At 42.9% G+C, this 14,545-nt stretch overlaps 1 protein-coding gene across 1 annotated transcript in view; it reads right to left on the bottom strand.

Moving 5' to 3' along the window:
- Window positions 1–12,619, bottom strand: part of LOC120937353 (interleukin-20 receptor subunit alpha-like) — a 54,958-nt gene extending 42,339 nt beyond the window's left edge. The window contains exon 1 of the mRNA XM_040350508.1: window positions 12,350–12,619. Coding sequence (XP_040206442.1) covers window positions 12,350–12,398 — 49 coding nt within the window. The 5' untranslated portion in view covers window positions 12,399–12,619. The remainder of the gene's footprint in view (window positions 1–12,349) is intronic.
- Window positions 12,620–14,545: the final 1,926 nt, after the last annotated feature.

Below are 14,545 nucleotides of genomic sequence, written 5' to 3' on the forward strand. Positions count from 1 at the left end.
TTTTCAAGTGTGCATGGTGCACTATACCAGGGATCCTCAAACTACGACCCTCCAGCTGTTGTAGAACTACACATCCCATGAGGCAATGTAATACACTGATATTCGCAGACATGACTAGGCATGATGGGAATTGTAGTTTCTGAACAACTGGAGGGCCGTAGTTTGAAGACCCATACACTATACAAACACAATGGGCCAGATTCAAGAAGCACTTGCGCCCGTGCAACCATAGGTTGCGCGGCGCAAGTGCTTACTTGCTCCGGTGTAACGAGTGCTCCTGATTCAGGAACCTCGTTACACCGACTGCAGCCTAGGATATGACAGACATAAGCCTCCTTATGCCTTCATATCTCAGGCTGCATTCTTGCGTTGGCCGCTAGGGGGCACGGCCATTGTGATCGGCGTATAGTATGCAAATTGCATACTACCACCGATTCACAAAAGTTGCGCGGGCCCTGCGCACGCAAGGTACGGAGTTTCCGTACGGCGACTTTAGCGCAAGGTTGCTCCTGCTATAGCAGGGGCAACCAATGCTAAAGTATAGCTGCACTTCCCGCTCGTGAAATTTAAATTTCACGTCGTTTACGTAAGTGATTCGTGAATGGCGCTGGACGCCATTCACGTTCACTTAGAAGCAAATGACGTCCTTGCGACGTCATTTGCCACAATGCACGTCGGGAAAGTTTCCCGACGGAGCATGCGCTGTTCGCTCGGCGCGGGAGCGCGCCTAATTTAAATGATTCCCGCCCCCGGCGGGATCATTTACATTAGGCAGCCTTACGCCCGGCTATTTAGCATATCGCCCGCGCAATTTACGGAGCTACTGCTCCGTGAATCGCGGGCATTTCAAAATATTTGCGTGGGCGCAGAGCAAAACTCGTTGCCCTTTGCCCACGCAAATATTGCACGGATCTACCTGAATCTGGCCCAATGTGTGCAATGTGACAATGGGAAAGTTACCTTTGGAACTGGTCTTGATTAAACATGCCAGTGTGTGCTGGCTAAATTTGCAGTCTGCTGACCTGTTATTGATTTTTAGTCTGCTTTCACCCTGGGTGATCTCGCTACATAATATAATTGATCTACTAGACTAGAGTATTGTAGTTTTAACCTGTTTGCTCATACTCTCATTGTATCAATACCTCTCTATTTGCACTAAAGTGGTGTTGTTTTCTATTCTACCTGGACAGAAACCAACAAGTGGTCAATTTATGTCATTCATTTTGATAACTTCAATAAGTAACATCAGCATAGGTTTATTTATTAATTACAGGTATTTATATAGCACCAACAATTTGCACAGCGCTTTTTATATATATATATATATATATATATATATATATATATATATATATATATATATATATATAAAAAGCGCTGTGCAAATTGTTGGTGCTATATAAATACCTGTAATTAATAAATTATAAAATATATTGTGACAGGAAGTCAGGTAAATCTGTGGGTGTTGTCACAGACGGGAGATACATTTCTGCCTCGTTTAGACAATATACCAATTATTATCAGGTGTCGGCTGCAGAAGTAGCCAGAAAGATTTAAGGGCGTTGGAAAACTTCAGCTGTCCAGAATGAGGCAATTAAGGCCTCTATAAGTAATCCAGAGGATTACTACTGATTGCTGCATCCTGAGGCTTTTTGAGTGAAGGAGAGCAGTGAACAGAAATACTTCTGAAGAGGTGAGGTGCTATTGATTTTTCTGTGTGATAAAAATCAAAAAGACTATTTGTTTTTCTGCTGTAGGACCAGCAGTGTCTGCTCAGCAGTAGGCTGTGCCAGACTCCATAGATAGGTTCCTGTGTGGTGAAGGTAGACGCAGGGGTGTATTTAGGTTTTGTGCTGCCCTAGGCCTGACTAAACTCGTGCACCCCTAATTTAAATATGACCCACCCCTTTCTGTCAAGGCCACACCCCTTGTGGTTTCAGACCCACCCTGAAATTTTCAAGTGGGGACACTAGTTCTGATGGCCGGGGGGGGGGCAATGGATTCCCTTAATTTGCATAGATTTCCTCTCACTTCCTGTTTGGCTATGGGACAGGAAGTGAAGGGAAATCTCTGGAATGGGGCAGGGATGGTAAAAAATTTGAAGTGATGCCCCCCCCCCCACAGTTGCAGAATGCCAACCGCCCACATACTGGAAGCAGTGCAGCCGATTTATGGGGGCGCTAAACTAATTTGAGTAACAGTGTAGTGCAAGCCGGCGGGGACACTGTCTGTGCTGCCCCCCTGCAAAGTGCTGCCCTAGGCCTGGGCCTTGTTGGCCTAGGCCAGGATACAGCATTGGGTAGACGCCCCAAGTGGCCAGGGTTTATTTTATGTTTGATTTTGTTTATGCTGTGGATGCTTGCACTTGTTTCCAGCAAGATGAAAGAATTAACCAAATTCTTTGTTTTCAACCGTCTTCGGCTGTTTCTCTGTATCGTTCTGTGTGTAGTGAACCCATCCAGGGGCTCACACACCCCACCTACCGAGCTAACCCCTTACAATATATATATATATATATATATATATATATATATATATATATATATATATTGTACGTTCATATCAGTCCCTGTGCGCAAGAAGCTTACAATCTAAGGTCCCTAATTCACATTCATACATAAACATACTAGGGTCAGTTTAGACAGATGCCAATTTACCTACCAGCATGTCTTTAGAGTGTGGGAGAAAATCAGAGTATGATGCAGGCACAGGCATGCAGACACCAGAAAGGGTGGTGCCAAGGGTGGGATTCACACCAACAACCTGAATGGTGCAAGACGAAAGTGCTAACTGACTTCCATCACCCAATCAAGTGCAAGCAAAAATACATTTTTTTTTAATTTTCCTTGCATGTGATTGGGTATGCTTTGCAAAGTAACCCTTTACCTAATTTACTAAAGCTCCAGAGCAACTGCAAAGTGCACAGTCTATTTGAATTTAGGAAATCAACCCCACAGTGTTGAGAATAGTATTACATCTATATCCAGAATTCTGCAAAAAGGAAGTAAAGTAAACTGAAAAAGATAAACTTTTTTTCTTATAAAGCACAAGCATCCATTTGACCAGAAAATAGCCACTCTATTATATATTGTCCTGATCAAAAGTTTAAGACCACTTGAAAAAATTGCAAAAAATCATATTTTACATTGTTGGATCTTAACAAGGTTCCAAGTTGAGCTTCAACATGCAACAAGAAGAAATGAGAGAGAGTGAGACAAAACATTTTTTGAGCATTCAATTAATTGAAAATAACGAATAAACGTAAACAGGCTGTTTTTCAGCTGATCAAAAGTTTAGGACCACATGCCTTTAAAAGGCCAAATCTGTGCAACGATGTGGATTTATTGTCATTTTCTGTCAGGTAGTCACACGTTGTGATGGCAAAGGCAAAAAAAATCTCCCTTTTTGAACGTGATCAGGTTGCTGAATTGCATAAGCAGGGTCTCTCATCAAGACACTGGACGATCCTCGACCCAAATTAAGGCCCTTACTGCTGCTAACTGCAGCCCCATAACCATCAGACGGCATCTGAGACTGAAGGGCTTCAAAAACAAAAAACGTCTTCAAAAACCTTGTCTCCTTGAACGCCACAGAACTGCTCGTTTGGACTTTGCAAGAGAGCACCAAACATGGGACATTCAAAGGTGAAAGAAAGTTTTATTCTCTGATGAGAAAAAATGTAACCTTGATGGTCCTGATGGTTTCCAACGTTACTGGCATGACAAGCAGATCCCACCTGAGATGTTTTCTATGCGCCACAGTGGAGGGGGCGCCATAATGGTCTGGGGTGCTTTTTCCTTCAGTGGAACAATGGAGCTTCAGGAAGTGCAGGGGCGTCAAACGGCCGCTGGCTATGTCCAGATGTTGCAGAGAGCATTCCTCATGACTGAGGGCCCTCGTCTGTGTGGTAACGACTGGGGTTTTCAGCAGGACAACGCTACAGTACACAATGCCCGCTGGACAAGGGACTTCTTCCAGGAGAATAACATCACTCTTTTGGCCCATCCTGCGTGTTCCCCTGATCTAAATCCAATTGAGAACCTTTGGGGATGGATGGCAAGGGAAGTTTACAAAAATGGACAACAGTTCCAGACAGTAGATGGCCTTCGTGCGGCTGTCTTCACCACTTGGAGAAATGTTCCCACTCACCTCATGGAAACGCTTGCATCAAGCATGCCAAAATGAATTTTTGAAGTGATCAACAATAACGGCGGCGCTACTCATTACTGAGTTCATGTTTGGAAGTTGGATTTCTGTTTTGGGGGGGTTTAGTTTTTTTTTGGAGGTGTGGTCCTAACTTTTTGATCAGCTGAAAAACAGCCTGTTTCAGTTTATTTGTTGTTTTCATTAAATTGAATGCTCAAAAAATTTTTTGTTGCATGTTGAAGCTCTACTTGGAACCTTGTTAAGATCCAACAATGTAAAATATGATTTTTTGCCATTTTTCAAGTGGTCTTAAACTTTTGATCAGGACTGTATTACAAGTGAAGATTAGAACTATATAATACTAAAAATGTATTATCCCCATGTGCCGTGTCGCATATTGATTAAAGTGGTTGTAAACCCACTTTTTGTACTTTTACCTACAGGTAAGCCTATAACAAGGCTTACCTGTAGGTAAGGAGAATATCTCCTAAACCTGCACGGTTTAGGAGATATTCCCCTCGCAATGCGCCGCTGCGCATGCGCAGGGGGGATCTACGGCGAAAGGACCGGCAGCCGCCGGACCTTGCCGAGTTTTAAATCTCCCGCGCGCACGCGCGGGAGTGACGTCATCGCCGCTCCAGCCAATCACAGCGCTGGAGCGGCGATACCCGGAAGACACGCCGAGGCAAGATGAAATCTCGCTCGGCGTGAACCAGGTAAGTGCTACACACCTCGTTCCGAGGTAAGTATTTCATAATGAGCTAATATGCGGTGCATATTAGCTCATTATGACTTTTCCCTTACAGGAGGAAAAAAAAATAAAAAATTTCATGCGGGTTTACAACCGCTTTAAACTAAAGTACAGAAGCTCCACAAGTAAAATAGATGTGAGTGACTGCAATGTGGACAAATGCATACACTACTACAGTCTCCAGTTTATGGGGCAATGTGTTCCTGAAAACTCCAGTGATGAGGTGATATCATTATAAACAGGGGGGGGATGCCTAGACTTCATCACTGGTCTCCACTGCCTGAAGAGGTGTTGTGGTGGATTATTTGAATGTAGGTTTTTGGGGAAAAAAACATGCGGAATGGTGGAAGCCCGGGGGAAGGGGGGGGGGGGTAGTCTGTTTGCTTTAGCTCTTATCTGGTGAAATCTACGGGGAACAGCGCTGTTACCCTAGGCTGCTCATACCTGATTTGGACTACAGAATACCAACCCCTCATAACAAAATACATGGTGTTCTGTAGTTCACAGAGGTAGGCTGGGTTGGTTTGACAGCACTGCTTGAGATTTCAGTGTAATGGAATGTAAAAGGAAGGAACATCTATTTGGGCCCGTCTTTATGGGCTTGCTGCAGCCACGCCTCCCCCCATTAAATTTTTCTTATATGTTTGTGAAGTAATAGGGTTATATGGAATTAGGTTACTGTCTCTTTAAATTTTATGAGGAGAATTTTTAACCAATTAAAAGTCCTGGAAGTATCTAGAAATCCTGGGAGCTCTATAAATATAGAAGAATTCCATAGGTTTTCCACAGTTGGTCAAGCCTTGGCAAAAGAGCTACCCTCCCTTCCCACCGTTTGTCGCTGGCACTTATGTGGGTGGTCATCCTAAATTTCTAGGGGGGACATTTAATGTTCTTTTAATTCAATATGGCTCAAGTTCCAATAACTGAGCTTATAGATAGATATTAATATTTACTTGAATATTTTTGGTTTAATAAAAATGTATAAATATTTATGATTTATTGCAAACCAATAAAGTGCTGTGGCCATTATATATGCCAATAATTTGGTGTTGTGTCTTCTTTTATTTTGGCTGTATTTTGGGAATATTGTGTACGTTTTGGGGTATGGGCTGCATGCAATCCCATGCACAGGGCGTTACAAGCTCACGGTATTTATGGCAGGACATTTTTCCGTACTAGCAGACAAAACATGGGAAAATTTCATGAATTTGAAGGATGTGCTGAATATGACTGCAGAAGATTGTACACAAAAACATCAGTTTGTTGATGCTCTGTACATTCAAGCACTGGTGGCACCCAAATGAATTGCAGTCTGATACTGAAAACAAAGGCTAACGTAATATTGTTTATTCAGTGCATACTTCTCGGAACACTGAGTGCATACTTCTCTGAACACTGAATGCACAGTTACAATATTAATGTCATATTGTTGACAATAAATTGATGTACAAGACTGTAGGGGATTTATCACCTTGATCGCCCCCTAGTGCTAATCCCTTTCTTGCCAGTGACATTTACAAGGCAATAGTGTATTTTTATAGCACTGATCGCTGTATAAATGCCAATGGTTCCAAAAATGTGACAAAAGTGTCCGATATGTCTGCCATATTGTCGGAGTCCTGATAAAAATCACAGATCGCTGCCATTACTAGTAAAACAATAACAATAATAACAATGCGGATCGAGGCCTTCGGGTAATGACTGCACTCCCAATAAGCATTTTAATAAATAAATAAATAAATCTATCATTTATTTTGTAGAAGCTATAACTTTTGCACAAACCAATAAATATACGCTATTTGCGATTTTTATTACCAAAAATATGTAGGAAAATACATATCGGCCTAAACTGAGGAAAAAATTAGCTTTTTGAAAAAAAAAATTGGGCTATTTATTACAGCAAAAAGTACAAACTATTGTGTTTTTTCCAAAATTGTTGCTGTTTTTTTGTTTATAGCGCAAAAAATAAAAACCGCAGAGATGATTTAATACCACCAAAAGAAAGTTCTATTTGTGGGAAAAAAAGGACGTCATTTTTTTTTGGGTGCAGCATCGCATGACCACGCAAATGCAGTGCCGTATCACAAAAAATGGCCTGGTCATTGAGCAGCCAAATCTCCTGGGGCTGAAGTGGTTAATAGGACATTTACACTAACTAACAATGTAATAGCCCTTGATACTCACCACCAATACAATGAAAACATTGACACTAACCACTTCCTTTAAGCTAACGATACTTATTACAATCAAGTTATGCAATCTCTCGATCTCATCTATTTTTTTTTTTTATCAGAATTTTTTTTTATTGAACATAATAAACAATGTACAAACATTTCAGTTTCATATGTAGTTACATACCGCAGTTATCTTTGCAACATCAAAGAATATAGGCACATTTCACAAAGTCAAACTGCTCAGGCCTCTACTTGGACGTACAATTCACATGACACTAAGGCCTCGTACACACGATAGGTTAAACAGAGGTCAACGGTCTGATGGACCGGTTTCATCGGTCAAAACCAATCGTGTGTGGGCCCCATAGATTATTTAACCATCGGTTAAAAAAAAGACAACTTGTAGGCACGACCATCGGTTAAAAATTCATGCATGCTCAGAATCAAGTCAACGCATGCTTGGAAGCATTGAACTTAATTTTTTTCAGCACGTCGTTGTGTTTTACGTCACTGCGTTCTGACATGATCGGTTATTTAACCGATGGTGTGTGGGCACGACGGACCATCAGTCAACCGATTCTTCATCAGATGGACTGATCGTGTGTTCGAGGCTTAAGTATATCAAACATAGCAAAATCACCCTGTAGTACTAAGTCCTTAGGGCATAGTCCTGGCGTATTAAGCCATGGGGACCATATCTTTTCAAACCTACCCGGGGCTCCCCCTATGTTAATAAATGTATTGCTCTATAATAAGTGTATGTCCCATGTGTTATCCAAGAAGTGACTGTGGGCGATGAGGACCATTTCCATCCCATCAAGATGAGCTTTCTAGCCTGGAAAAGTGCCTGGGAGAATTTAATCCTAACCATCTCCTCTGTGATCACCTCCTCCAGAACTCCCAATACACAGCAGATTGGATCTAAAGGTACACTCGTCTGAAACACCCGATTGAGCGTTCCAATTATCGTGCTCCAGTAGCGATAGTGCTTCGGCCATCGCCAGAGGTCCCCAGTGGTTGACCTGCATTTACCACACAGGGGGTCTGCCAGTCTGCCCATCCTATAAAGCTTTTTTCAGGGTGTAGTGTACTCTAAGTACAATATAAAACTGAGATACTTGTTTAGCTACATTTAACGAACAAATAGAGATAGATTGAAGGGCTTCCTCACACAATTGCTATCATTCAGGGCAACTGTAGGTCACTTTTACAGGGCTCTGGAAGTGCAACCTGCATCTGGTTTCAGATTCTCCTGTTCCTTCAGGGAGTCCAAGACCACCTTAAACTGCTTAAAATTTAAAAGTAGGAGAAGATAAGGAAAGATCTGTTTCTTGAGCCCCTCTGCGACCAATAAATCCAGAAGAGTGTCAGACACCTGGCCCTAGGACGTTCTGTTGCTCTTTCCAGCAACAGGTTGCATCTCCAGCAGTGAGTCTATACTACACTTTACACTTGAACCTGCATATAAAGTTTATTTGTGCGGCTTTTGCAACTGATTTGCCGCTCACCTGCCACGTTGCACTTGGGTCCTGGGTTATTTTTACCTACTTACCTTTTAATAATACACAGTTACAACATGTTCACCTCCGCAGCTGTCCCCCTTAGCCGCCGTGGGAGAGTGTTCTCCGCGGTCGGCTGCGACTTCAGAGCGTGTGGGCCTTCTATATAAAATTCTCCTGACGAAGCAACTTTGTTGCCAAACTAGTTGAGATCCTGCCTTGTGAGACCCCATCTCTTCACCGTGATCCTTGTTTAGGGTCGATTCTAGCCCAGTGACCTGTATGGTTGGGCCCGCAATATGCTTACTGTTTTATATTATTGCTGTGATGTATTTTATGATTATGTTTGTTCTTTTGATACCATGTTAATAAATTGATATATATCTTTTATTTTCTATTACTCTGCAATTCATTTTTCTCTATCCAGTACCGATATAGTCCTATTGCCCCTTCCCTCCAATGGTCTTTTGGGCCTTTGGGGTCCCCTTTAGCTCTAGTTCTATCCTAACTAACTTTTCAGGATGATGGTACTACTATTACTTTATTGTTTGTATTAAGAGGCTCTCATTTAAATCAAATCCAGAAGCACGTTTATTTTGTCACTTAAAGGTTCAGCGCTGTAATTTCTTGGCTACTGTGTCTGAGGTAGCAGCTAATCAAGCAGGGCAGGTGAGACATTGGTGGTCCAATAGATCACTGATGTCCCCATAAAATGCACCTGTCACCTGCCCAAGTGTTCACATAGGAGGCTTGTTAGCCCCCTTGTGCTAGCAATTAAGTAAAATAAAGAAACAATTGTATTAACAGACTAAATTACAATCAAATTAGTAAAAAAATAAGTAATGGAAACATTAAAAGCACCCTAACTCCCATACCCACCCCGGTGCAAACAAGCAGTTTGTATCTAAACATCTAAACGTATATTGCACAACACATGTAGGGTTTTGTCCTGAACATAGGAGTGAAAGCAATAGTTCTAGGGTCATAATTCATGGTCAACTCTGAAATGACAACCTGGAAAGGTTTTTAAAGTGTTGCCTATAGAAACCATTGCAACATAGGGCCAGATCCAGAGAGAGAGTACGCCGGCGTATCTACTGATACGCCGGCGTACTTTCAAATTACCCGCGTTGTATCTTTAGTTTGAATCCTCCAACCAAGATATGACGACATCTGTGTTCGATCCGACAGGCGTACGGCTTCGTACGCCTTCGGATCGTAGATGCAATACTTTGGCATCCGCTGGGTGGAGTTTGCGTCGTTTTCCATGTCAGGTATGCAAATTAGCTTTTTCCGACGATCCACGAACGTACGTGCGGCCGTCGCATTTTCTTACGTCGTCTCTAGTCGGCTTTTTCCGGCGTATAGTTAAAGCTGCTATTTTGCGGCGTATAGATAGACTTGCCATGTTAAGTATGGCCGTCGTTCCCGCGTCGAAATTTGAATTTTTTTTTTTTTGCGTAAGTCGTCCGTGAATAGGGATGGACGTAAGTCACGTCTAAGATCAAAAAATTACGTTGTTGCGACGTCATTTCGCGCAAAGCACGGCGGAAAATTTTGAAGCGGAGCATGCGCAGTTCAATCGGCGCGGGGACGCACTTCATTTAAATTAATCACGCCCCCTAATCGCCGATTTGAATTCCGCCGCCAGAAATACACTACGCCGCCGTAACTTACGGCGCAAAATCTTCCTGGATTCGACTTAAAGCCAGGTAAGATACGGCGGCGTAGCGTATCTCTGATACGCTGCTCCTATCCATTTCTATGTGGATCTGGCCCATCGTTTTTTTTCGATTTCCAGGCTATGCACAATTTTAAGGCTTGACAAGTATGAAATCTATTTACCCAATTCAGCCCCATCTTTTATAATTTATCAAAAAAATGGTTTAATATGTGTCTGTTTGTACTAAAATGAATCTACGGTACTGTAACTTTAGGCTGTGTAAAATGTGTGCAATGTAAGAAATTGATTCCAGGGTTTCTTTTATTCAGAAAATATGTAACTCTTTGGGAGTTTAAAGTCATTTCCATTGAAAAATGCAGAATTTACCATGTGCGCAAAAAAATTAAACAATTGCCCCAGTAGAAAAGTACTTAAAGTATACAGATCGATGAAGAATGCAGTAGCACTTAATTCCATGTCACAAACTTTTAATGGTCCTTTGCTAAATAATATTGTCATCATTAATACAATATAGGGTCTCTGTTTCAATTCACATACAACATATGTGGCCAATGTGATGTTTGAGTTTTAGCTAGGTATTAGAATAATGACAGGCTTGCTAGCTTCTTTCAAAGATTCCAATGGCAAGACTAATGACATATTTAGTGAATCCATAATTTCGCACAAGAATGTTCATGAGGGGGGTTATTTACGAAAGGCAAATGCACTTTGCACTCTAAGGCCCGGATTCACATAAAATCGTGTATCTTTGTGCGGGCGTAACGTATCCTATTTACGTTACGCCTCCACAACTTTTACAGGCAAGTGCCGTATTCTCAAACGAAAGTTGCGGCGGCGTAGCGTAAATAGGCCGGCGTAAGCCAGCCTAATTCAAATGTGGTAGATGTGGGCGTGTGTTATGTAAATTTTATGTGACCCCACGTAAATGATGCTTTTTACGAACGGCACATGCGCCGTCCGTGAAAGTATCCCAGTGCGCATGCTCCAAATTAACCCGCAAGAAGCCAATGCTTTCGACGTGAACGTAAATGACGCTCAGCCCTATTCGCGAAGGACTTACGCAAACGACGTAAAATTTTCAAAATTTGACGCAGGAACGACGTCCATACTTAACATTGGTGCGCCTCATGTACGCCTCATATAGCAGGGGTAACTTTACGCCGGAAAAGCCTAACGTAAACGGCGTATCTGTACTGCGTCGGCCGGGCGTACGTTCGTGAATTCGCGTATCTAGCTGATTTACATATTTCTAGGCGTAAATCAGCGTACACGCCCCTAGCGGCCAGCGTAAATATGCAGTTAAGATACGACGGCGTAAGAGACTTACGCCGGTCGGATCTAATACAAATCTATGCGTATCTGATTCTAAATATCAGGCGCATAGATACGACGGCTCGGACTCAGAGTTACGACGGCGTATCTGGAGATACGCCGGCGTAACTCGTTTGAGAATCCGGGCCTATATGCAAACTACAAGTGCAAAGTGCACTTGAAATTGCACTGAAAGTGCTCTTGGAAGTTCAGTCGCTGTAAATCTGAAGGGTAGATCTGAAATGAGGGGAAGCTCTGCTGGTTTTATCATCCAATCATGTGCAAGCTAAAATGCTGTTTTTTATTTTCCTTTCATGTCCCCCTCAGATCTACAGCGACTGCACCTCCAAGTGCACTTTCAGTGCAATTTCAAGTGTACTTTGCACTTGTAGTGCAAAGTGGATTTGCTTTTCGTAAATAACCTCCAAGGTGTCACATGCCCCTAACTAAGCTCCCCATCTATTTATTTATCTATTCCACAGAATGAAGAATCAGGAGGAAATAAGATCATCATTTGGGTTTTTTAATGCCTGTGACATGTGTACAGACCAGGAAGAACTGGTAAAGATCTTGACACTGAATTACCTAAGAGATATTTATGTGAGCAAGTGACTCACTTTACCAGGAACTCTGGTATGACTGTATGTAAGATCACATGGGTGCGAGCTAAAGATAGCAAATATTTAGAAAAATATTTGTACATGCACGTTATTATTACATTATTATCAGACTTTAAGTAAAGTTCAAGTCCCTCAAACCTTTAAATTATTCATTTAGAGCTTACCTGTAAGAGACGTTGGTAGAGTCAGAAGTAGCAACAGAGGTAGCAACATTATATAAAAGGCTGCTATTGCTATTAGCTGACATCACAGCTTGTATGTGACTCTTGTATAGAAAGCATTAGGTGAGGTTGGTGTGGAGCTTGTAGAGAATGAAGAGGACAGCCATTCCCTGACGATATCATTACCTGGACTGGTAACATGTTAGTTGTCGTAGTAGCGTTTCCTTGACTCATATGCCTCACCCTTGTCACTTTTTTTTTTTTTTTTCTACTCTTTGGTAACACCTGTAATAAAAATGCAGTACGAGAGTGGAGGAGGAGGAGGTATACAGTAAAGAGAGGAGGAGGAGGTCTGATTGTGAAATCAGGAATGAGGACTCTGGTTACCTATGAGGAAGCACACATATACAGTATGTAGTTGGTAACGCCTCCATTATTCTAAAGTTTGTTCTGTGAATGAACTGAGCACAGTTTAGTCAAACTGATAAATGTGTTCTGTAAAGCTGAACTCCATTCAAACACCTAAATACTCAGCTGACATATATACATAGGATTCTTCTACATGCATAATGATTGGTTTTTCTGTCCAGCCTGCCAGAGATTTACATCAAACAGCGGAGCCTGTCCTGGTGACCAGACCTTTCTGTACTGAAATGAATTAGTACAGCTTGGTCACCACACTGCAGTCCTCAATGGACATTGAATAAAAATCAGCAAACTGATGAGCTCATCTATCTGCTTTCTCCTTCTGTCAAAATGTTCCTTGTCAGCACATGTGTACTGAAGCATACTTAAATGCAGGGCTTTTTTTTCAGGGGGAACTTGGTGGAACCACCTCTGGCTCAGACCCTTTGGTGTCTGCTCACCACAATCACTCGTAAACATGGGCGTCCGCTCCATAGGGCAAGGGGGGCAATTGACCCCCCCTGGAAAATCGAGGTGTTGAAGAGTTTTGCAGCCACGGGCTGTCTGAGGGGTCCCGGGTTGGATGTCACACAGGCACAGCGAGCAGAGTGAAGCCGCCCCCCCTCCAGTGTTTATGTGTACACAGGGGGAGGGAATCTGCTGTGCCTGTGCTGCGCTGATGGCTGATCTGAGGTACTGAATGGGATGGGGAGGGGGGTTTGTGCTGAATGGGGGGTGGGTCTGTACTGAAGGGGGGTATGTGCTGAAGGGGGTCTGTGCCTAAAGGGGGTCCATCTGTGCTGAAGGGGGATCTGTGCTGAATGGAGGGGTCTGTACAGAATGGGGGGGGGTCTGTGCTGAAGGGGGGTCCATCTGTGCTGAATTTGATTGGGTCTGTGCAGAATGAGGGGTCTCTGCTGAAGGGGGGTTCATCTGTGCTGAATGGAGGGGTCTGTGCTGAAGGGGGGGGTCTGTGCTGAAGGTGGGGTCTATCTATGCTGAAGGGGGTTCTGTACATTCTCTAGGCTATATTTAATGGGCATGGAGTGAATCTGAATTATCTCAAGAGCTATTTCACACTGCCAGCTGGCTGCGTTATCGGTAAAGTGGCGCTTTACCATCGTTTTAGCTGCGCTATTCAGCCGCTAGCGGGGCACTTTTAACCCCCGCTAGCATTTGAATAAAGGGTTAAATGCGACTGTGTATTGCCGCTGCCGAAGCGCCCCTCTCTGAAAAAATTTCAGCGGACTCCCATGCTCGTAAACACAGAAGTCTGGTTTCTGTGTTTACAAGTGACAGCTCCTTTAACCTCCCTGGCGGTCTTCCCGAGACTGACACGGGGTTAGATTTTCTTGCTACTATCGGTAACCCCGTGTCAGTCACGGGCTTGCCTCGCTAGATCCACAGGCACTTTTTACTTACCTTGTCCCTGGATCCAGCGATGCCACCGCGCTGTGTGAGCGAGCGGGACCTCGCTCGATTCACATAGTGCTTCCGTGTGACGCCGATCTCCGTTCCCTGCGACGTTACGACGCACGGGGACGGAGAACGGCGCCAAATTCAAAAAAGTAAACAAACACTATACATACAGTATACTGTAATCTTATAGATTACAGTACTGTATGTAAAAAAAACACACCCCCCTTATCCCTAGTGGTCTGTCCTGTGTCATGCATGTCATTTTATATAATAAAAACGTTTCTTTCTCCCTGCAAACTGTAGATTGTCCATAGCAACCAAAAGTGTCCCTTTATGTCAAAAATAGTTTTAGATCAGCTAAAAAACAGCGATAAT

This window comes from Rana temporaria, chromosome 4 (assembly GCF_905171775.1).
Source record: "Rana temporaria chromosome 4, aRanTem1.1, whole genome shotgun sequence".
NCBI lineage: Eukaryota > Metazoa > Chordata > Amphibia > Anura > Ranidae > Rana > Rana temporaria.